The sequence below is a fragment of the Leptopilina heterotoma genome, unplaced genomic scaffold (assembly GCF_015476425.1).
Source record: "Leptopilina heterotoma isolate Lh14 unplaced genomic scaffold, ASM1547642v1 Lhet_19, whole genome shotgun sequence".
Classification (NCBI taxonomy): Eukaryota; Metazoa; Arthropoda; class Insecta; order Hymenoptera; family Figitidae; genus Leptopilina; species Leptopilina heterotoma.
The window spans coordinates 284,613-305,083 of NW_025110908.1; the positions used below are offsets into that span (position 1 = coordinate 284,613).

Below are 20,471 nucleotides of genomic sequence, written 5' to 3' on the forward strand. Positions count from 1 at the left end.
AAGGTGATTTTAAGCTTCGTACTGCTTTTTAGATTTCTTTTTTACTTATTTGCAAAAAAATTCTTCGATCAAAAAACTTCGATGGTAATTAACAAATTTAAGCAAAAATTACTCTCGATTTGGAAAAATTATTTTTTATTTTATTGCAATTGACAAAGTAAATGAATGTTTAAAAATACAAAACTTCCTGATGAAGAACTTTTTAACATTAATAAATATTTTTTTAGTAATAGTTTTCTTTCTTTTCACCTGAGAAATTTGGTATTTTATGTGAGAAGAATAATAATTCTAATTTCCTACGGATATAAAAATGAATTTCACTGAAACATTTTGTATTTTGTTTTGCAGAATTTCAACTAGACGATGGGATTCAACAAAAATTTCAAAGCCAAGGTTTTGCGTATAAAGGAGAGAGTTGTCAGGAGAGGGAAAAATTTCCTTGTCCAAAATGTTTTAGTACATTCACGCGAAAGAATAATTTATACAATCATTTGAAATTTCAATGTGGCCGACTGCCGAGATTTGCTTGTCCGCATTGCAACTACATGACAAAACATGCCTCAAATGTTCGAACACATGTGAGAAGAATACATCCAGACAGCGCTGTTTATGTCGTCGATATCAACGCCCACCAAGCACCACAATAGTCTCGGTGCAAAAAAACAAAAAAAAATAAATAAATAAAAAAAACAAAAAAATTTTTTTTAAAATTAAAGAAAAAAAACAGAAAAAACAAAGAAAAAAATGAAAAACAGAGAAAGAAAGAAAAAATTAAAGAAATTATAGTACAAAATATTTATTTGTAAAGACTTTTTTTTATTTGAAGTAGAAAATTCCTTTTATATAATAATGTTTATAGAATTTTAGCTTACAAATGAAACTATTCGAATATTGTATGAATTTATTGAAAATTTATTGTAAATTAATTGTAAATTAATAATTTATAAATTTTATAATAAAAGTGCAATTCTTACCTTCTGTTTAATTCATTTCGAAAAGGGAATTTATTTTTCAGAATATCGTCAACTGTTGAAGGATGAGTGAATTTCGTCCTGAATTTTACAGACAAAAAAAAATCTTTTGAAGTTGAAGTAAATAAATCCTTGTCTGTAATTGTGTACTTTATAATTTTCTATTTCCACGATTGTTCAATAAAAATACAATTTTTTCAGGGGCCCCTAGTTTAATTGCATGATTAATATATGTTCTTAATGCGCATATTACTTCCGTATGCTTTAATAATGTACACAGCATTGGATATTAAAAAGTGATTTTAAAAATAGTCGAAAATTTCATTATTCTTAGTACCAATTGAAATTAATAATAATAGACAACAATAAGAAAAAAAACAATAGAAAGAATAAGTTAATACAAATAATTTGATAATTTGTTTTAGTAACGTTTTTGACTATTGTTATGATCAGATTTTAAATCTCTTTGCGAAAAAGTAGTTAATTTAGTAGATTTGACATTAAATGTTTTTTCAAATTTAAATGTTTAAATTTAGTTTTTAATAGTTTTTAATAGTTTTTAAAAAACAATCAATATTGAATTTATTATTGCTAAAGTTAATTAGTATTTTTTTTTGTTTTCTAGGCTATGGCCAGTACATGTTTGTGGGTGAAGGAGCGCAGGCGGAAGTTGTTTGGGAGAGTATCAATATATCGGATGAGAATATGGAAGGAATTGTTAATAATTGTAATGAGGTTAAACAAACAGAGAGATCGGAGAGAAAAACCAGAAAATTTGAACCTCCCGCCAAGCAAGGTCAGGTCAAATACTTAACACGATCACGTTTTCGGATGTCAGAAAGATCGACCAAGAACAAAACAATTTTCGACTGTCCGAACAATTGTGGAAATTCCTTCTTTCAAAAACTCACATTAGATAGACACTTGAAATTCACTTGTGGTCAACCTTTACGATACCGATGTCCCTACTGCAACATGTCATCGAGAATTCGAAATTGCATTAACATTCATTTGAAAGCACGTCATCCAGGTTTGAGAAACTATGTGATTGATACAACCAGTAAACCGGAAACAGAATTCGAAGAGGATTATAATTCCCCTCATATTGTGCAGAAAGTCGAGCCCATTTGGAATGAAGAGCAGGAAATCAAAATTTTAAATGTTTCTAGTCTGGCAGCATTGGATATTAAGCATGAGTATGATAACTTGGAAGATGAGGATGATAATTTCTTCAATAAACATTTGGTGAGAGCGCATAAGCGCTATGTTTGTCCGAACAATTGTGGTAATTCGTACAAACACGAGCATACTTTGAAAGTTCATTTGAAATTCGGGTGCAATAGAAACGATCAACATAATTTTCATTTAGATGATGATGAATCAGATTCGGAATACGATGTCTCTACGAATGATGTTTTAAAGGTGAAGAGTACCAACGAGTTGCTGAATCCAATGGCGATTACCGAATTGAAAAATTATGAACAAAATTCCGAAGGTAGGTGGATTTGTCCAAACCAGTGTGGAGGAACTTTCAGTAGTCGAGGTAACCTGAACTATCATCTGAAAACCAACTGTGGTATAAAAGCAAAATTAGAGTGCCCCTACTGTCTACATCGATCAAAACAACCATCTAATGGTTTCGTTCACGTCAGAAATTCTCATCCCGGTGCTGAAATTTGCCTGGTCCATGTCGACACTGGCGAAGTCTTCAAGAGCAAGAAGGAAGCTGATCAAAATCCAAACCTTGATCTCATTAACGGTTCGCCTCAACTTTACGTAGATAGGAAAAAACCCTCGGGCAAAGCTGCAAATAACTGCCAAAACTGTGGAAAGGATTTCAAATCAGAACGCACTCTGGCTAGACACATTCTCGAAGGTTGCGGCTACCCACCTCGCTTCAAATGTCCTTACTGCGATTATCAAGTCAGAAGACTGTCCTACGCCTTCTTCCACGTGTCCAAGCATCATCCAGGCTGCGAGGTCTACATGGTCGATTTAGTCACCGGTGACAGTATTACCGACCCCGCTCAAATCAAGAAAGAAGCCATCGCCGACATTGCCGACGAACCGAAACCCTTGCCCATCGATCCAGTTTTAGTTCTACGCCCCCAGAGAATCGTCAAATCCCATCCCGCCGGTCTCCAAAAGAAAAGACTCCTATGTCCAATGGGCTGCGGTCGATTCTTCTTCTTCAGAGCAAGTCTCGAAAAACACAAGAAATACTACTGTTCCCAAAACAGAACATCCAAAATTGCAATATCGTCAAGTCGCTACAAATGTCCCTACTGCGAGAATCGCTACGAACACATCTCCAGTCTCTTCAGACACATCAAATCCACTCATCCCACGAAGAAGAAACACTTCATCGACACCCACGAGGAGGAAATCGTTCCCGAGAGCGCCAATTCCCCCATACCTCCCAAGAAGGAGCCACCACCAAAAGCAAAGAAACTGCCGAAACAGTCCGAAGACTTAGATGAGAAGACTGATGATAACCTAGAAACTAAGGAACCTCCCAAAGTATTCGTATGTCCCAATAAATGCGGCAGTAGTTTTGCAAACCTATGCAACGTTCAGCGACACATTCGTTTGAATTGCTCCAAAGCTCGTCGCTACAAATGTCCTCAGTGCAATTATCGATCTCAAAAATTCCTCCAAATAGCGAAACACGTAAAGGCTAATCATAAAACGAGTAAAATTTACGCCGTCGATTTCTTCACGAAAAAACAAATATTCGGGGAACAGAGACACAGACCAACTAGGCGCATCGTGCCACCCAAGACTGAAGAGACTCCAACCATCGAAGTAAAACCCGTTGTAAAACGAAGAGACCCACAACCAAAAGCCGACAACAAGACCGGTAAAAAACGTTTCCCCTGCACCAACAACTGTGGTCGCTCCTTCAGCACAAAACGTGCCGTCACTATGCACTTCCGTCACATCTGCGGAAAAGCCCCACGTTTCAAGTGTCCCTACTGTACCCAAATTTGTCGCCACCAAGGCAACATGACAATACACATTAAACATCGTCATCCCGGCAAGAAGAACTACATGATCGACATCAGTAAGAAAAAGAAATCGCCAACCGAAAACAAGAAAGAAGAAAAACAGGAGAGAGGAGAAATTAAAGAAGAAAAGGAAATTAAACAAGAAAAAGTAATCAAAGGAACAGTAGTTAAAGAAACAGTAATTAAAGAAGAGAAGGAAAGAAAAGAGAACGTCGATGACAAGACGAAAACCACGTCCATATTCGGGAATTCAACGAAGCGAAAGATTCCCAGACTATTTAATTATAAAAGACGAAGACTGATGTGTCCTAACAATTGTGGTCGTTTTTTCACTTCCCGCGTGAAATTGAAATTGCACACGAGCACCGTTTGCAAGAACCCAGTGAACACTAAATGTCCCTACTGCCCAAAAGTGGGCAAATACGCATGGAACATTGATAGGCACATAAAGCAGCATCATTCCGATGTAGATAGGAAACAAATTCTCCAAGAACAACAGGATTCAAAGAACGAAAAAATAGAGGACGAACAGGAAGAAGAGGTGGAGCTGAAACTAACCGACAATATCGAGGAGGATTCACCCCAGGATTTGGAGAATCTTCCAAAACCAGAGGAGGCAGACGATATTGAAATGAAAATGGTCAACGAACCCGAAAATGCAGAAGAAAAAGTCGATATACCGGACACACCATCAAGTACTAATTCGTCAAGTACAGCTTTGGATAGTCCATCCAAGAAATTTGTGTGTCCGAACAATTGCGGAAAATCGTACCCCAAGGAATCGAGTCTTAAGAATCATTTGTTCTTCACTTGTCAAAAACCCGCACGCTACGCTTGTCCGTACTGTCGAAGCTGTTCCAAAGTCACCTCCAATGGTTACGTGCACGTGAAGAGAATGCATCCCGATCGGAAGGTTTACCTCATCGACATCACTACTAACAAAGTTATCCGTTCAAGAAGAATGGCACCGGATCGAAGTCGCAGCTACGATATGGATAGAGAAGACGATAGGGAATACGAAAAGGAAGATGGTAGAGAATCCGAAAAGGAAGACGATAGAGAATACGAAAAGGAAGACGATAGAGAATACGAAAAGGAAGATGATAGAGAATACGAAAAGGAAGATGATAAGGAAGATGAAAGAGAAGACGATAGGGAAGACGATAAGGAAGATAAAGATGACGTCGATATGGAAGAAGAAATGGCCCTGTCGACAAACGTCGATATCGACGTTGATGAACCCGACGAGCCTGATGAACCGATTTTGGGTGCCGATGAGGAATTCACAAACGATCCGATCAGTTCCGAACGAGAATCATTAGAGATGAAGCAGAAGGAGGAGGTTTTTGTCTGTCCGAATAATTGTGGCAGTTCTTTTACTCATGAGAATAAATTGAATAATCATGTTCGTGATCAGTGTGGACCACCACGCTTTAAATGTCCTTATTGTTTTTACATTACAAGAGAGCCGTCTAATGTTTACGCTCACATTAAAAATAAACATCCCGATGAGAGGATCTACATGATTGACACTGACATGAATCAAAGCTGTAATGAGCCAGACTCACCTACAGGCAATGAAGACAATTAGATTTTTAGGTGTGTTGGATTCTTTTTCATTTTATCAAAAAATACATTAATCTTCTGTGCTACTGTGTACTATGTGCTTTAAAAAAAAATAAACTGTTTGTTTTCATTATGGAAATTATGTGGTTATTGTACCAAAGCTGAAACTGCAGCCATCTGCTGTATTTCTGAAAGTTGATTCTTTTTGCAACTGGGTTATTGAAACTTTTCACTTTTTAGAACAATTGGGTGGTGGTTTCAAATTGAAATTGGCATCCGGTTGTGTTTCACTTTTGAAAATTAATTCTTTTGGAAAGCAACAAAGAATTTTGAAGTTATAACTGGTTGTTAGATACAAGCTGAAATTGTACCATTCTGTTGTGCTATACTTTTCAAAATTTACTTTTTTTTAAACCAAGATCTGGAAACAATATCTGGATGGTTGTTTTAATCCGTAACTGGCACCCGGTTGTGATCCACTTCTAAAAATTAATTCTTTTTGAAACCGAACTAGAATTTTAAAACAATAACTGGGTGGTAGTTTCAATCCGTAACTAGCACCCGGTTGTGGTCCACTTCTGAAAATTAATTCTTTTTGAAACCAACAAAGAATTTTGAAACAATAACTGGATGGTGGTTTCAAGCTGTAACTAGCACCCGGTTGGGGTCCACTTTTAAAAATTATTTTTTTTAGAAACCAACACAGAATTTTGACACAATAACTGATTGTTAGTTTCAAACTAAGTCTGGCACCCAGTTGTGGTGTCCCACTTTTGAAAAATTCCTTTTGGAAACAATAACTGAGTGCAGTTTCAGTTTCAATTCTCTTAGTGGTTTTGGGTTCACAATATTATGATGAAAAAAATTTTCCGAAATACGTTTCTTTCACTTCTTTTTCAAAAGTCACGATTTGTTAAGCTTACTGTAGTAATTACTGCTAAAAGAAATTAATTTTTTTGGGAAGAAAGAAGTGAGTTTTTGAATGCTAATTGTGAAAAAAAAATTTTTTGTTTTTTTTTGCAGATATTTCGCAAGGTTGGCATAGAACTTTATTAATGGAGCACAAGTGTTCAACATGTAATAGCACTTTCCAAAGGAGGAGTAGTCTTTTGAGGCATAAGCGTTACACGTGTGATGATATGAAACGTTTCGCTTGTCCCTATTGCCAACATAAATCGAAATTAGCCAGTAATGTCTATAAACATGTTCGTCATTTTCATCCTGATTCTGAAGTTTTTACTATTGATAATTATATGCTTTGTAAAAAACAGCCTTGAGTGGTGAATAAATATTTTTAGCCTAGTCTCTCTCACACTTCTTTTTCAAAACCAATTCCTTATTTGTTATATTCCTTATTTCGACATTTTGTATTAATTTTCAATTATTTTTTATAAAATTTTTCTAAAAAGTTATTATTTGTAAAAATTTGTATAAATTTAGTGATACAGTTGTCGATTTTTCAACGCCAAAAATGTTCAGTTTTGCAAAAAAGTGGCAAGAAGGGAAAATTTGTAGGTTAGGTGCGTGGCGGGAAAGAAACTGGACGCGCAGGCGCAAGGCGGCTGCGCGGACAGTTTCTTTCCCGCCGACGCCACAACCTAACCTACAAAAAAAAATTCTAATATTGATAAAAAAAATTCTAATATTGGTAGATGGATAAAAAAAATAATCATTTCTCACATTTAACGCAGCAATTAACAAAAAAAATGTTAAACATAATTAATTATAATTTTCGACAAAAAAAAAAAAAAAAAAAATTTCTTTAACGAATTTATAATTTATGTTTTTGTAGATTTCACGACACAGACGATGTTTGGCGATAGGGAAGAATTTGTGATGAATAATTTTGACGACGAGATGAATCATCATCATAATAGTTCAACGAACATTAGTGGAGTTATTGGATTTTCGGATAGAAAATTTCCCTGTCCAACGTGTCCCAGTGTTTTTCGTCAAAAGCCAAGTTTAACGAGGCACATTAAATACGAATGCCTTCAACCGCCAAGATTTGCCTGTCCTTATTGCAATCATCGAAGCAAGAAAACGTCGGACATTTATGTTCATGTTCGTAGAAAACATCCCACTTGTAAGGTTTTTGCGATTGATATTCATGGTGATGTTAGTTCGGGGAATCTTCATCGAATGCCATAAATTTGAAAAAGAAATTAATTATTTGTTTTTTTTACAATAAATAATCGGGTGATTATATAAAATCATAAACTTTTTGTTTCGTTAATTAAATTATGACTAATATTTTTTTTCTTTTTTTTATTAATTAATTGCTAATATTTCTACATTTTGTTAAATTTCGGTTAAACAGAATCTATATCTAGTGTTAAATAATTTTAATTTAATCAAATTAACCCTGATGGTATTTTTTTATAATAGAATTCGTTTTCGATTTTTTTTTCAACAAATTCAATAGATTCGACAGGAATTGAATTTTCAGTGCAATACAACAATTAATATTTAAAAGTTTCTGACAAATGTACAAATGTATTATAATATTACTTTCCTAAATAAATTAATAAAAAATCGTTTATTACTTGACAAATTTTTCGTTTACTGTTTATTTTACTGTATAATGATTTTATTCTTATGAAGATTATTTTTATTCTTATTTTAATTTTTAAGTTATTTTATTGTGTATGATTTACAATTTTTATTAATTTATTTATTGCATATTAAAATTGTTAATTAAGTAAAGTATATTAAATTATTATTTACGTTCGTTTTTTTTTTGTAGAATTATTATGTGAATTAATTTTTTTTTTAATAGATCGTCTTTATAGGTGTTTATGTTTTGCATGAAAAATTTTTTTTCTTTATTTAGATCCGCTTTCTTGTTATTCGTTTGTCTTAATAAAAGTGAATCAATTCATTTCATAAAAATGCAATCATTGTTTATTAATGTCACAGAGCTTTTATTAAAGTTTTTTTGTTTTTAGGTTTTTTTTACCGCTTTTGTTTAATTCCCGCTCACAATCGACGAAATTGTTCTTGAGTTTGAAAAATACTTGAAAATACTTATAAAATCTTTCCTCTCGTTTTTAGAGATTTCGAAATTTTGGAAAAAAAATTTAGAACTTGTTTTGAAGTTTCTTTGAATTATCTTCGAACGTTCTTTCAATTTCTTTACAGTTTTCTACAAATTTTCTTTAAATTTCCTTTCAGTTTTCATTTTTTTTTTTTTTTTTTTTTTTGAATAAATTGTTCACCATCCGACATGTAAGACGAAAGATGTTGAAATTCTCGAAATTGTATCGACATTTTATTTCATCACAAGAAAAAAAATGCTTTAGCTACTTTATACTTTTTTTTAAACTAAAAATTATTTTTCCTGATTTAATTTCATTAACGGATTATAATTATATTTTTGCAGCGTTATTGCAACTTTGTTCACTGCCATGGTTTGAGGACATGTGCTCAACGGGGAGGCAAAAAAAATTACGGATGCGATTTCCATGTCCCCGATGTCAAAAGAGTTACACAACGAAAAGTGCAGTAACGGCACATTATAATTACGACTGTGGAAAACCCCCTCGTTTCTCCTGTCCCTATTGCGGAAAACTTAGTAAAAAGAAGTTCAATGTGCAGGATCACATTCGTCATAAGCATCCTAATAAGCCTGTTGTTTGCAACACTCTTTTTTAAACACAAAAAAAAATACAATAAAAAAACAACAAAATAAAATAAAAGCAAAAAAAAAACCACATAACAAACAAAAAAACCAAAATAAAAAAAAATAAAAGTAAAAAAAAATAAGAAAACAAAAAAAAATACCAAAACGAAAAATAAAAAAAAAAAACACCAAAACAAAAAGAAAACTGTTTTTATTAACAAAATGTGTCGACAGGAACGACAGAACCATAATAGTATCGTAAATTATTACTATAGATTTTATTTTCGAGATGGAGATAAATTATTATTATCCAAAGACTATGTAAATTAGAAGTGTTAGGAAAAGATGTCTATATTTTTCTCTAAATGATTAATATTGTTAATTATGAGATAATAGGTGAATTTGTGTATTTTTTAGTAATATTGAATTGAGTACCTTTTTCAGTTTCGTTTATACGTAGCGAGTGAATAAAGGGGCACAATTAAAAAAATAGTATTTGACGATTAATTATTTTATTAAAATGTTATTATATTATGATATTTGTCAATAAATGTTAACGAAAATTTATATTTTTTGCTGTAAATGTCAAGTTTCGAGGAAACGTACCTAGAAATTTATTTTGAGGTTATGTTTGTGCCATTTTTAACCACTTTTTACTTTAATTAAAAGTTTCTGTATGTAACTTTTAGTCTTAAACTTTTTATTTTTGGACTAAAACAGAACAAAATCAGTTTTTAATTATTTTAGGTGCAATGCAGATTTTAGTTTTGTTTTCATTTCGAAAATTACAAATAACCTAAAAATTTTTGTTTCTTAGATACCTTTCTTCGGAGCGTGTCACAAATTTATTTAGAGTTCATAAAATATGTATAAACTATTTCTCATGTCTTTTTTCGGTATATTTGTCTAAATAGTGTATTGTCTCACTAACTTGAGTGAAAAATTACTTCATTGACTTTGTAATTTTTTTTTGCATGACTTTATTTAGTGCGAGAATTAACCAAAAAAAAAAAAATTGAAATAATTTTAATTTCTTGTGACAATTTTCAAATTTGTTATAAATTTTTTTTAGGTGGTCCAGGTGGGTTACAGTTTCCAGTGGAATGTTTCTGGAAAAAACAATATAGGGAGTACAATATACTCACTTGCAGATATCATTGTCCAAAGTGTAATAAAGGTTATCGAGGAAGGCATTCTATGATAAGACATTATCGTTTCGATTGCAATCAACCGCCTCGTTTTAAGTGTCCTTTTTGTCCACTGATAAGGAAACAGATTTCGAGTATTTATCAGCATGTCAGGGCATTTCATCCTCAGGAGCAAGTCACTGCACTTGAGAGAATTTATTAATTCGTTTTTATTTACTTTTAGAATTTATTAAATTTTCGGCTTTGTGGAGAAAAATGAATAGGAAGGAAAATATAATTAATATTATCGATAAATTAATTAATATTAATATTATTTTATCGATTTTTCTCGGTGTGTTATGAAAAAGATCGGGGGGATAGAAAGAGACGGAGAGAACTTAACGGCCCCTGTGCTTTTGACGCATGCGCGTCACGAGAAGCAACTGCGCTTGCGCCAGTTTTTTCTACGAATGAGAGAGAGAGTGGCGCAAGCGCAGTTGCTTGTCCTGACGCGCATGCGCTAGGAGACGGAGACAAAAGAGGGGACGTTACGAATTCTAGCTGTCTCTTTCTATCGACTTGACGCTTTCATCTATTTGTTAGTACTACTATTTGTACAGATTCGCGAATATGATAACTTTACCACTACTAATAAAATTTAATTTTTAACTGTACCCGATTGCAATTCACAAATTGTAGTGAAGAGCTCAAGTTTCATGTAATGTTTCAAATAAGTTATTGTAATATTTTTTATAATATTTAAAATAATAATATTTAACATTTTAATTCTAATTCTAATATTTAATAATTCATTTTTGAATTACAAATTTTGTTTTTTATCAACTAATTACATTTTTTTTTTGATCAAACAAAAAGTACATTCTTTCAAAAGACAATTTTTGTTCTACATCAAATATCGATCATTTCGCAACATTTCTTTTTCAGACTCAAGAAGTACAGAAATTGAATTGAACATTTTTCATTTCGCATTAAAAATACTTTTCCACGATGATTTTTTCCTTCTTTTTGAACAATGAAAAAATTACTATCTTCTATTCTAATGTGGAAATTATTATCATTTTCAGAATCGTGGCGACAGCAACAACAGCCGCTAGTTACAATAGGCGAACAACAAGAACAAGATAACGACGGCTCATCATCTCCAAATCAAAAATATTCGTGTCCAAAATGCAAAAAAGTTTTCTCACAAAGCTATTCAATGTATAGACATTACAGATACGAGTGCCATGATTCAATGCCACGCTTCCAATGCCCTTATTGCTTTCACATTAGCAAATGGAGTCATTCTATTTATAACCACATTCGAAAATTACATCCTGGACAAACCGTTACACTCAACAAACTTTATTAGCTGCGCATTGCGAGCAAGAAGACTGTTTTAATGTATTTTTCAGACAATAAAAAGAAATTTAACAAACAAAGAACAAAAAGGAAATTGATTTTCGATATTTTAATTAGAAATAAAGGTGGTATTGGGAATATTTATTTTGGGGGCCGAATATAAATTACATGAGACATTTCTTAATTTCCCCCCTACATTTTTTAAAAAGCGCAAATTTTTTATATTAACCCCCCCCCCATTTACGTAATTAATGGTCCTCCCTTAGTCTTATACGTAATTTATGATCGACCCCTTAGTTAGAATTGTAATTATTAATATAATATATTTAAAATTTTTAAATATATTAAAATATGTTATTTAAATATTTTTAGAAGTCATAGATTATATAAAAGATGTTTAAAATTCCCTTATTTGGCCTAATGATCAGACAAAGGCTAAATTAATTACAAAGTTTGTCCATTAGGCAAAATAAGGGAATTTTAAACATTTTATTTATATAATCAATATCAATATTGTTTTTTGTTTCTATTTTTGTAATTTAGAATTGTAATTAAGAAATTAAAAATTTTTTTTTGCTGATATTGATGGTAATTTAACAAGAAACAAAAAATGTGTTTTTCAGGAAATTATCATCAGACAAGAAGTGAGCAGGTTAATTACTCAGAGGGTATTTTAAATCAGTATCCACCGCAAGGCAGTACGAATCCAAATGATAAAAGCTTTCATTGCGCTTTCTGTAATTATTTAACGAAATACAGTTCCAATATGTATAAACACATTCGACGAAAACATAAATCAAATGTTCCCTTAGGCGAGAACAATGTGTATTTTTATAAAATGTATAATATGTAAAAAAAAGGAAAACTCATAAAAAAATGATTTTTAACAAACTTGGTAAATTACTGTCCTTTAACTTCTTTTCCTTTTTTTTTCCCTTATTTTTCGACTGTCGAATTCGATTTTTATCCTTTTCGTTTTTTTGTCCTTTTTGATCCTTTATCGTTTCTGCTGAATTCGTATTTTTGAACCCTCTGCCTACTGAATTGTCCGTTGTCCGAAATTCGGTCAAAAAAAACCGACCGTTATTTACGCTTGCGCCACTGGCACTTTCCTATTTGGTAGAAAATGGTGCATTTAAAATAATTTAATAGTTTCCAATCGATATTAATTTTTTGAATTTATTTATCATTACAAAACAGTAAGGGAGGGGAAAAAAGTCGCGCGCAGGCGCAAAGCGGCTGCGCGAGTCTTTTGTCCCCGGCGTCATTACTTTTTTCCCGCCTACTTTCCACTCACCTTCCTATTGGTTGAAAATAGCGCTCTTATTCGAAACATAAACAATATTTTCCAAATTCCAATCGACATTAATTTTACTAAACTTGTTTAAGATTAATATTTAGTAGGAATAATTTTCAAAGACCTTAAAGAGCAAATATTTGTCGCAAATGTATTCAAATACAATACTTTAGAAATCTATATTTACATTTTGATATTTAAATATTTGATATTTAATAATTAATGTTTAATAATTTATATTTGATATTTAGTAATTAATATTTGATATTTAGTATTTAGTATTTGATATTTAGTAATTAATATTTGATATTTAGTAATTAATATTTAATAATTTATATTTAAATATAAAATAATTAATGTTTAAATATTTGAGCAATTTAAATAAGCGCGGTCTTTTCTACTAATGAAAGAGGGAGAGTGGCGCAGGCGCAGTTGATTCTGGCGACGATCGTTGGCATCTTTACAGTAACTGCGCATGCGCCACTACTTTCTACCAATGAAAGAGAGTCTGTGGCGCAGGCGCAGTTGCTTTTCGTAACGGTCGTTGAAAATTCTGATCCGCCTGGTGGGGGATTATGGGAATTATATTAAAAAGCGTTAGAATGGAGATAAGTAAAAAGTAGGCAGAGCGTTAAATCAGAAAAACGGACCGAAAATTTCTTTTTAGCATTTTTTTAAAAAATATTTTTGATATAAATAATATATATATAAAAAAATATATTAATAAAATATATAATGTATATAAAATATATAAAATACATAATATATATAGAATACATAATTAATATAAAAGTAGGTACATAAGGTGCATAAACTACATAGAAAAAATGTCTCGCCATTACAAACTGTAGCTTAATTTGTCAATTTCTTGCATTTCCATTTTGACTTTTTTCCCATATCAGTATTTTTTGTGATGATTGTTATTATAAATATACATGAAAATTTGAAAAAAAAACCTGACCAAGGGAATTTTGTTTTCTTTGTTCATAGGTTTTCTTTTTGATAACAAACCAGCGCTCCACAATCTCCTGCGAATTAAGAAGATAACAGAAGTGGGCATGGCTCATGAAGAAGAACCAGTGCCAATGATGTTTCAAGAGCCCCAAATGACATTCAATTGTCCAAGATGCGGTGCTGGCTATACGTATGAAAAAACGCTGAAAACACACATGAAGTATGATTGCGGTCAAATTCCAAGATTTGCCTGTCCATATTGCACTAAACGTGATAAATGCAGTTCGAATATTTATAAACATGTCAGATTGCGACACGGCGGTCTTCCAGTAAAAATACTCAGAAATTAATATTAATATATAATATAAATTTAACTTTTAAGAAAAATTTATGTTCTTGTTTTTTTTTCTTAGTTTTCAAATTTTGGTTTCTGCACAAAGTGCAGATTATAAGTGCGAATTTGTTTATGTGTGTGTGTGTGTGTGTATTTGTGAAGCTCGTCGGTGAAAGGTTTTTTCGAAAAAAATTTTAGGTTCAATGATCGTGTTTTACTTTTGTGGAATTTTTTTTCACTTTTTCTTTTTCCTTGCAAAAAGGAATATTTTGAATAACGTACAAATTTAAATATTTGTATCAAGAGAGAGAAAATACTGTACTGGCCCCTCTTTACTCTCTCTACGAATGCGCGAGCGTAGAGAAGCGACTGCGCTTGCGCCACTATGAGCGGCGCATGCGCAGTCGCTGCTCGCGACGCTCGCGTATGCGTAGAGAGAGTAAGAGGGGCCAGTACACTATTATCACTTAAAAATTAACTTAAAATTTTTTTTTCGGCAGCTACAGAACCTTTTCACCGTAGAGCATAAAATTTTTAGTAAAACAGATAATAATAAATCCATAAAAAAAAGAAATTTACTGGAGAGAAGAAATTTTCGTTTATAATCGACTGTTCGTTTTAATATATATATAATAACAACGCAATTTTTTATTTTAATAATATAACGAAATATATGTGAAAAAAAATCTATTTATTGAGTATTAAATTACATTTTGTATTTGTGAAGTAATTATAAATTATATTTTACGAAATGTACTTTTTAATTTTAATGTAATTGAAATTTGGCCTGATTTATACAATTGTATGAAATTGTATGCTTTGAAATAAACTTATCAAAGTGAATCATAGTAAATGAAACATGATACCTTCTTACTATTTTTTTTCAATTTTTGCTTGGAATGTTTAAAAATTATTTTCTGACAGTGTGTTTTTGTTTCTTTTTTATTGTAAACAACAAACCTCTAGTTTTCGAATTAATAAAATTCCAAGTTTTCTCCTTTTATACATTTTTGTTATCTTATTATTATTAAAATATTTTTTTGGATGAAAATAATTTTAACGTGATTTTTTTCTAATTTTCTTTTTTCAGATTGGGAATACGTACACTGGAGCTCGTCAAATCTGCAATGTCCGAAGTGTAATAAATCCTTTAGGAGAGTGAAGGATCTAAACTATCATGTGAAACATTTTTGTGGTTATGGCTGTCGATTGAAATGTCCCTACTGTCCCAAACTTGCGAAGCATTCAGGAAGTATTGCGTATCATATAAAAACGTACCACTCTGGAAATTCTGTGTATTATCTTAAACTAGCCTAATTAAACAATTTTTTAATGGTGAAACAAATAAATTTTATTTGTCGAATCCATCAAAAAAAGAGAAAAGTTTGTTAAACATTTATTTATAGAAATAAAAAAAAAGGAAAATTTACTCTAATTTTGTGAAATTAATTCTTTTTTGTTTAAAACAATTTCAATTTTATTTCAATCCTGCAAATTAATTCTCAAAGAAGAAAAATATTTCAAGTGAGTATGAATAAAAAAACTATTTCAAAAAAACATTTTCCCTTTTCTGCTCTGTCCAATTCGTTACCTCCTGCCTGGAAAGTGTAATATTTTGCATGGTTATATATCTACTTTTTTGTAGAGAAAAAAAAATCGTATATTTATACAATTTAATGACATTTTATATTTCTTTTTTTTCAGGAATTTATTTACACTTGGCGAAATATGCAACTCTGCACGCCGCTGAACAATCACGTGAAAATTTCAGCGATGGAAATCCTAGATTTAAATACTATCCCAACGAGCACAAACGATATGAGTGTTTAAATTGTTCTCGTCGTTTTACTCAGAAAACAACAATTTTGAGGCATTTGCGTTATTTTTGTGGACAGGGTCATCAATATAAATGCCCCTATTGTCACATAAAAGCCTCATGCTCGAGTAATATTTATAGACACGTCAGGGCAAGGCATTCTGGAAAGGAGGCTCGTTCAGTTAAATTGTTTTCATTGAAACGTGATCCAATAGCCACGTTAATGTAAAATGAGTATTTTAAATTAAAAACCAACAGCAGAGGAGTGAATATTATTTCATTGATGTAAAGTTCACAAGTGAGAATTTATTCACTGTTGTGAATCTTGGTTGATTTTATTAATTTTGTTTGGGGATAAATCATATTTGACATTAATCACATTTGACATTAATCGTATTTGGCATAAATCATTTTTGACATTAATCACATTTGACATAAATCATATTTGACATTAATCACATTTGATTGTTTTTATATCAAATGCGATTTATGTCAAATGGGAATAATTTCAAATATTAATGTCAAATGTGATTTATGCCAAATGTTATAATTCACATTAATATTCAATTATTCATTCATGTCATTTACATTTGACATAAATCACATTTGACATTAATATTTGAAATTACTCACATTTGGCATAAATCATAATATTTACATAAATCACATTTGATTATTTTTATGTCAAATGCGATTTATGTCAAATATGAGTAATTTCAAATATTAATGTCAAATGTGATTTATGTCAAATGTGATTAATCATATTTGGCATAAATCACATTTAATATTAATTACATATAGAATAAATCCCAATTTTTATTATCTAAAATGCGATTTATATTAAAGAAGATTAATGGAAAATGAGTTTTTATCTATTTTGATGTAAATCACATTTGCTGTTCTAACGAAAATGCGATTTATGTAAAAAGAGATTAATGTAAAATAACTATTTTGTTTATTTTGATAAAAATCACACTTATTTTTGTCGAAAATATGATTTATGTCGAAAAAGTGTTTTACATTTTGAATCTTTTCTTTTTTTTTTAAAATGAAATTATTTTTTATCCGAAATATAGTTTATGTTAAAAGAGATTAATGCAAAATGGGTTTTTTTCTATTTTAACATAAATCATATTAGTTTTTTTTTTAACTAAAATGCGATTTATGTTAAAAAATATTAAGACAATGTGATTTATTAAACTAAAATGCGATTTATGTTAAAAAATATTATTAATTTTTTTTCTATTTTGACATAAATCACACTCGTTTTTATCCAAAATATGATTTATGTTGAAAGAGATTAATGCAGAATGAGTTTTATTTGTTTTCATATAAATCACATTTTAGTTAAAAAAAAGGAGATTTATGTTAAAAGAGTGATTTTTTTCTATTTTGACATAAATTACACTTATTTTTATCCAAAATATGATTTATGTTAAAAGAGATTAATGCAAATTGAGTTTTATCTATTTTCATTTTTAATCGCATTTTAGATAAAAAAAATGTGATTTATGTTAAAAGTAATTAATGCAAAATGATTTTTTTTTCTATTTTGACATAAATTACATTTTTTAAATCAGAAGTATGATTTATGTTAAAAGAGATTAATGCCAAATGAGTGTTTCTTATTCTGACACATTTATTTTTATCTAAAATGCGATTTATGTTAAAAGTGATTGATGCAAAATAATTTTCTTTCATTTTTACATAAATTAGATTTTTTTAATCAAAAGAGTGATTTATGTTAAAAGAGATTAATACAGAGTGTGTTTTTTTCTATTTTAACATAAATCACATTTTAGAAAAAACATGTAATTTATGTTAAAAAATCACATTTTAGAAAAACATGTGATTTATGTGATTTATTTTTTAAAAAATCAATAAAAAATAAGAATTTTCATCAAGATTCACGACTAGTGAGATTTATGTGAGATTTATGTCACATGAAATTTATGTTAAGTAGATTTGAAAGAAATATTTATGAGTCTCAAAATTGCACAATTATTATTGTGAAAAAAATAATTCTCGATAACAATTACAATTATTGTTGACGGTTAAAAATTGGTGCAATGAAAAAGAAAATAATTTCAGAAAGTAAAAGAATAATAAATTATTGTCTTGATAAAATAAGTATTAACTGATTAAAATAAGTATTTACTTTTAAAAAAGAAAAGTAAAGTAATCGACTTGTTTATAGTAACTAAAAGTATTAGATAATTAGTCATGTGTTTTATCTACCAAATTTGTGTGATGCAAATTTAGTGGCTAGGGAAAAAAAAGATATTTTTGTTTAATATTTTATGCGTTTTGTATGTTTCATCATATACACGAGTGCCAATGAATCTTTTTTTTTTATTCAATATATTGTTTGTGAATTTTTTTTTATTAATTAAAGCAGATAGTACGAAGATTTTTATTAACGAAATGTTAATTTTGTACACATTTTTTTCTTCAGTTTATGATTAAGAAGAATTTTATAATAAAAAAGAAAGTAATTACAATTTGATGCAATTGTTATTAATAATATTATTTATAGCAGAAGATTGTTTATTTGAATATAAATTTTCAAAGGGGGAATTGGAAATAATAACAAATTTTTTCTGTTTTTTCAGATTTTCGGAGGAGAATTTATTGTCAGAGGAAAATTACTTTTTTAACTGAAAAATCACATTTATGTACTTGATACATCCATGGAAAGAATATTGTTAATTTTTTTTGCAAATTTACAAATAAATAAATTTTTATTATTTTACAAATTTACAATTAAATAAATTTGTTTTTTTTACAAATTTACAATTAGGATAAATTTGTTTTTTACAAATTTACAAAAAAGTAAATTTTTATTATTTTATACATTTATAAATAAATGAATTTGCTTTACTTTATAAATTTATAAATATAAATTTTTCTTCTTTTTATAAATTTATAAAAGCAAATTTTTATTCTTTTTAAGAATTTATAAACAAATAAGTTTTCAATTTTTCTATATAAATTTTTTTTTAACAATCTGAATTTAGATTGGAGAAATAAAAAAACTTCAGTAATTTTTTTTAACAACTGAATTTGGATTGTAGTATTAAAAAATAAATCATTAATCTTTTTTTTTAAATTTGTTACAAAATAGGTAAAATCACTGCAGTAATTACAGCATGAAAAATAGCATTCGCTATTTTCTTAATAATTGTTTCTTTCGAAAAATTCAATTTTATGAATTTCTTTATAACAAAAATTTATTTTTTTCAGTATGTGCCATGTTCAGGACGAATATGAGCGGAAAATTGGGATCGAGGAGAAAAAATTCAAATATCGAAGCGCACAAGGCAGATGTCAGGGGAAATTATGAATGTCCAAAGTGTCATAATTCGTACAGATGGTATAGAGGATTGCATCGGCATTTGAAATATGAATGCGGAAAAAATCCTCGATTCCGATGTCCCTATTGTTCTTACATTGGAAAACACAGAAGCCACGTTTATTCCCATATAAAAACAAATCATCGTGATAATCCTGTTTATGCTGTCGACCTTAATGATAGCGATTAAGAAAAACCTTTTTTTTCCTTTTTTTGGAAATATTTGTAAATTTTTATTTTGAAAAATTACTTTTTATTTATCAAATTTTATGTGTGATATTTTTTTCTCAAAAAGAAACTGCAGTTTTTTTTTGGAGTCAATAATTATTTACAGCAACCCAATTTATTGTATTAATACATAATTGTTTTATTTAAAAAATTGTTTTAAGAAATTATTTTTAAAAAATGTTTTAAAAAATTGTTTAAAAAATTGTTTTAAAAAAATGTTAGAAAAAATATTATTTTAAGAGATTTTGTTGTTTTCTGTCTCTGGAAAAATGGCGAATTTAATAAACTTTTTTAAAATAAGATAATAAAAATACAAATCTCAAGAATTTTTCGACGTTTTATTAGGAAACTTCCTTGCAAAAAATATAATTTTGAAAAATTATTTCAATAATAATTATAAATAAATAATTATCAATTAAATTATAATTTGCTTCTTGTTGTTGCAAAATTTTATAAATTCAATAATTATAAACAAAATTATTAAATAAATAATTATAATTTGCTTCTTGTTGTTGCAAAAATTTGTAAATTAAATAATTATAAACAAATTATTAGTTAAATAATTGTAAATAAATTATTAATTAAATAATTATAAATAAATTATGAATTAAATAATTACAAATAAATTATTAATTAAATAATTACAAATAAATTATTAATTAAATAATTAGAATTTTCTGCTTTTTGTCACAAGAAGAAAGTTAATTTCATGGCATGATTTTGTATCATTTTAAAAATTTCATCTTCATTCGGCTTAGTTTTCACATATATCATGCATGAGATTTTCAGAGAGAAAATCCTTTTTCCAAATTAACAATAAACATGCTTTTTTTG

The 20,471-nt window shown here is 29.5% G+C and overlaps 2 protein-coding genes across 3 annotated transcripts in view; both read left to right on the forward strand.

The window, feature by feature from the left end:
• The window catches only part of LOC122500654 (zinc finger protein Xfin-like), a 58,721-nt gene extending 52,017 nt beyond the window's left edge, over nucleotides 1-6,704 (forward strand). For both annotated transcript variants that reach the window (XM_043609688.1, XM_043609689.1), the window contains exons 7-8: nucleotides 1,597-5,578; nucleotides 6,569-6,704. In XM_043609688.1, coding sequence (XP_043465623.1) covers nucleotides 1,597-5,570 — 3,974 coding nt within the window. In that variant the 3' untranslated portion in view covers nucleotides 5,571-5,578; nucleotides 6,569-6,704. The remainder of the gene's footprint in view (nucleotides 1-1,596; nucleotides 5,579-6,568) is intronic.
• LOC122500603 (zinc finger protein 425-like) lies at nucleotides 6,176-19,599 on the forward strand. Its single transcript, XM_043609613.1, has 11 exons — nucleotides 6,176-6,191; nucleotides 6,569-6,805; nucleotides 7,338-7,658; nucleotides 8,928-9,182; nucleotides 10,240-10,449; nucleotides 11,380-11,595; nucleotides 12,280-12,393; nucleotides 13,944-14,189; nucleotides 15,332-15,493; nucleotides 15,946-16,282; nucleotides 19,317-19,599. The coding sequence occupies exons 1-11, from the start codon at nucleotides 6,176-6,178 to the stop codon at nucleotides 19,597-19,599; spliced, it is 2,397 nt and encodes a 798-aa protein (XP_043465548.1).
• Nucleotides 19,600-20,471: the final 872 nt, after the last annotated feature.

Coding starts and splice junctions, on each gene's coding strand:
- LOC122500603 (XM_043609613.1), top strand. Junction 6,806..7,337: donor TATTGATAATTATATGCTTT/GTAAAAAACAGC, acceptor ATGTTTTTGTAG/ATTTCACGACACAGACGATG. Junction 16,283..19,316: donor GATCCAATAGCCACGTTAAT/GTAAAATGAGTA, acceptor TGCCATGTTCAG/GACGAATATGAGCGGAAAAT.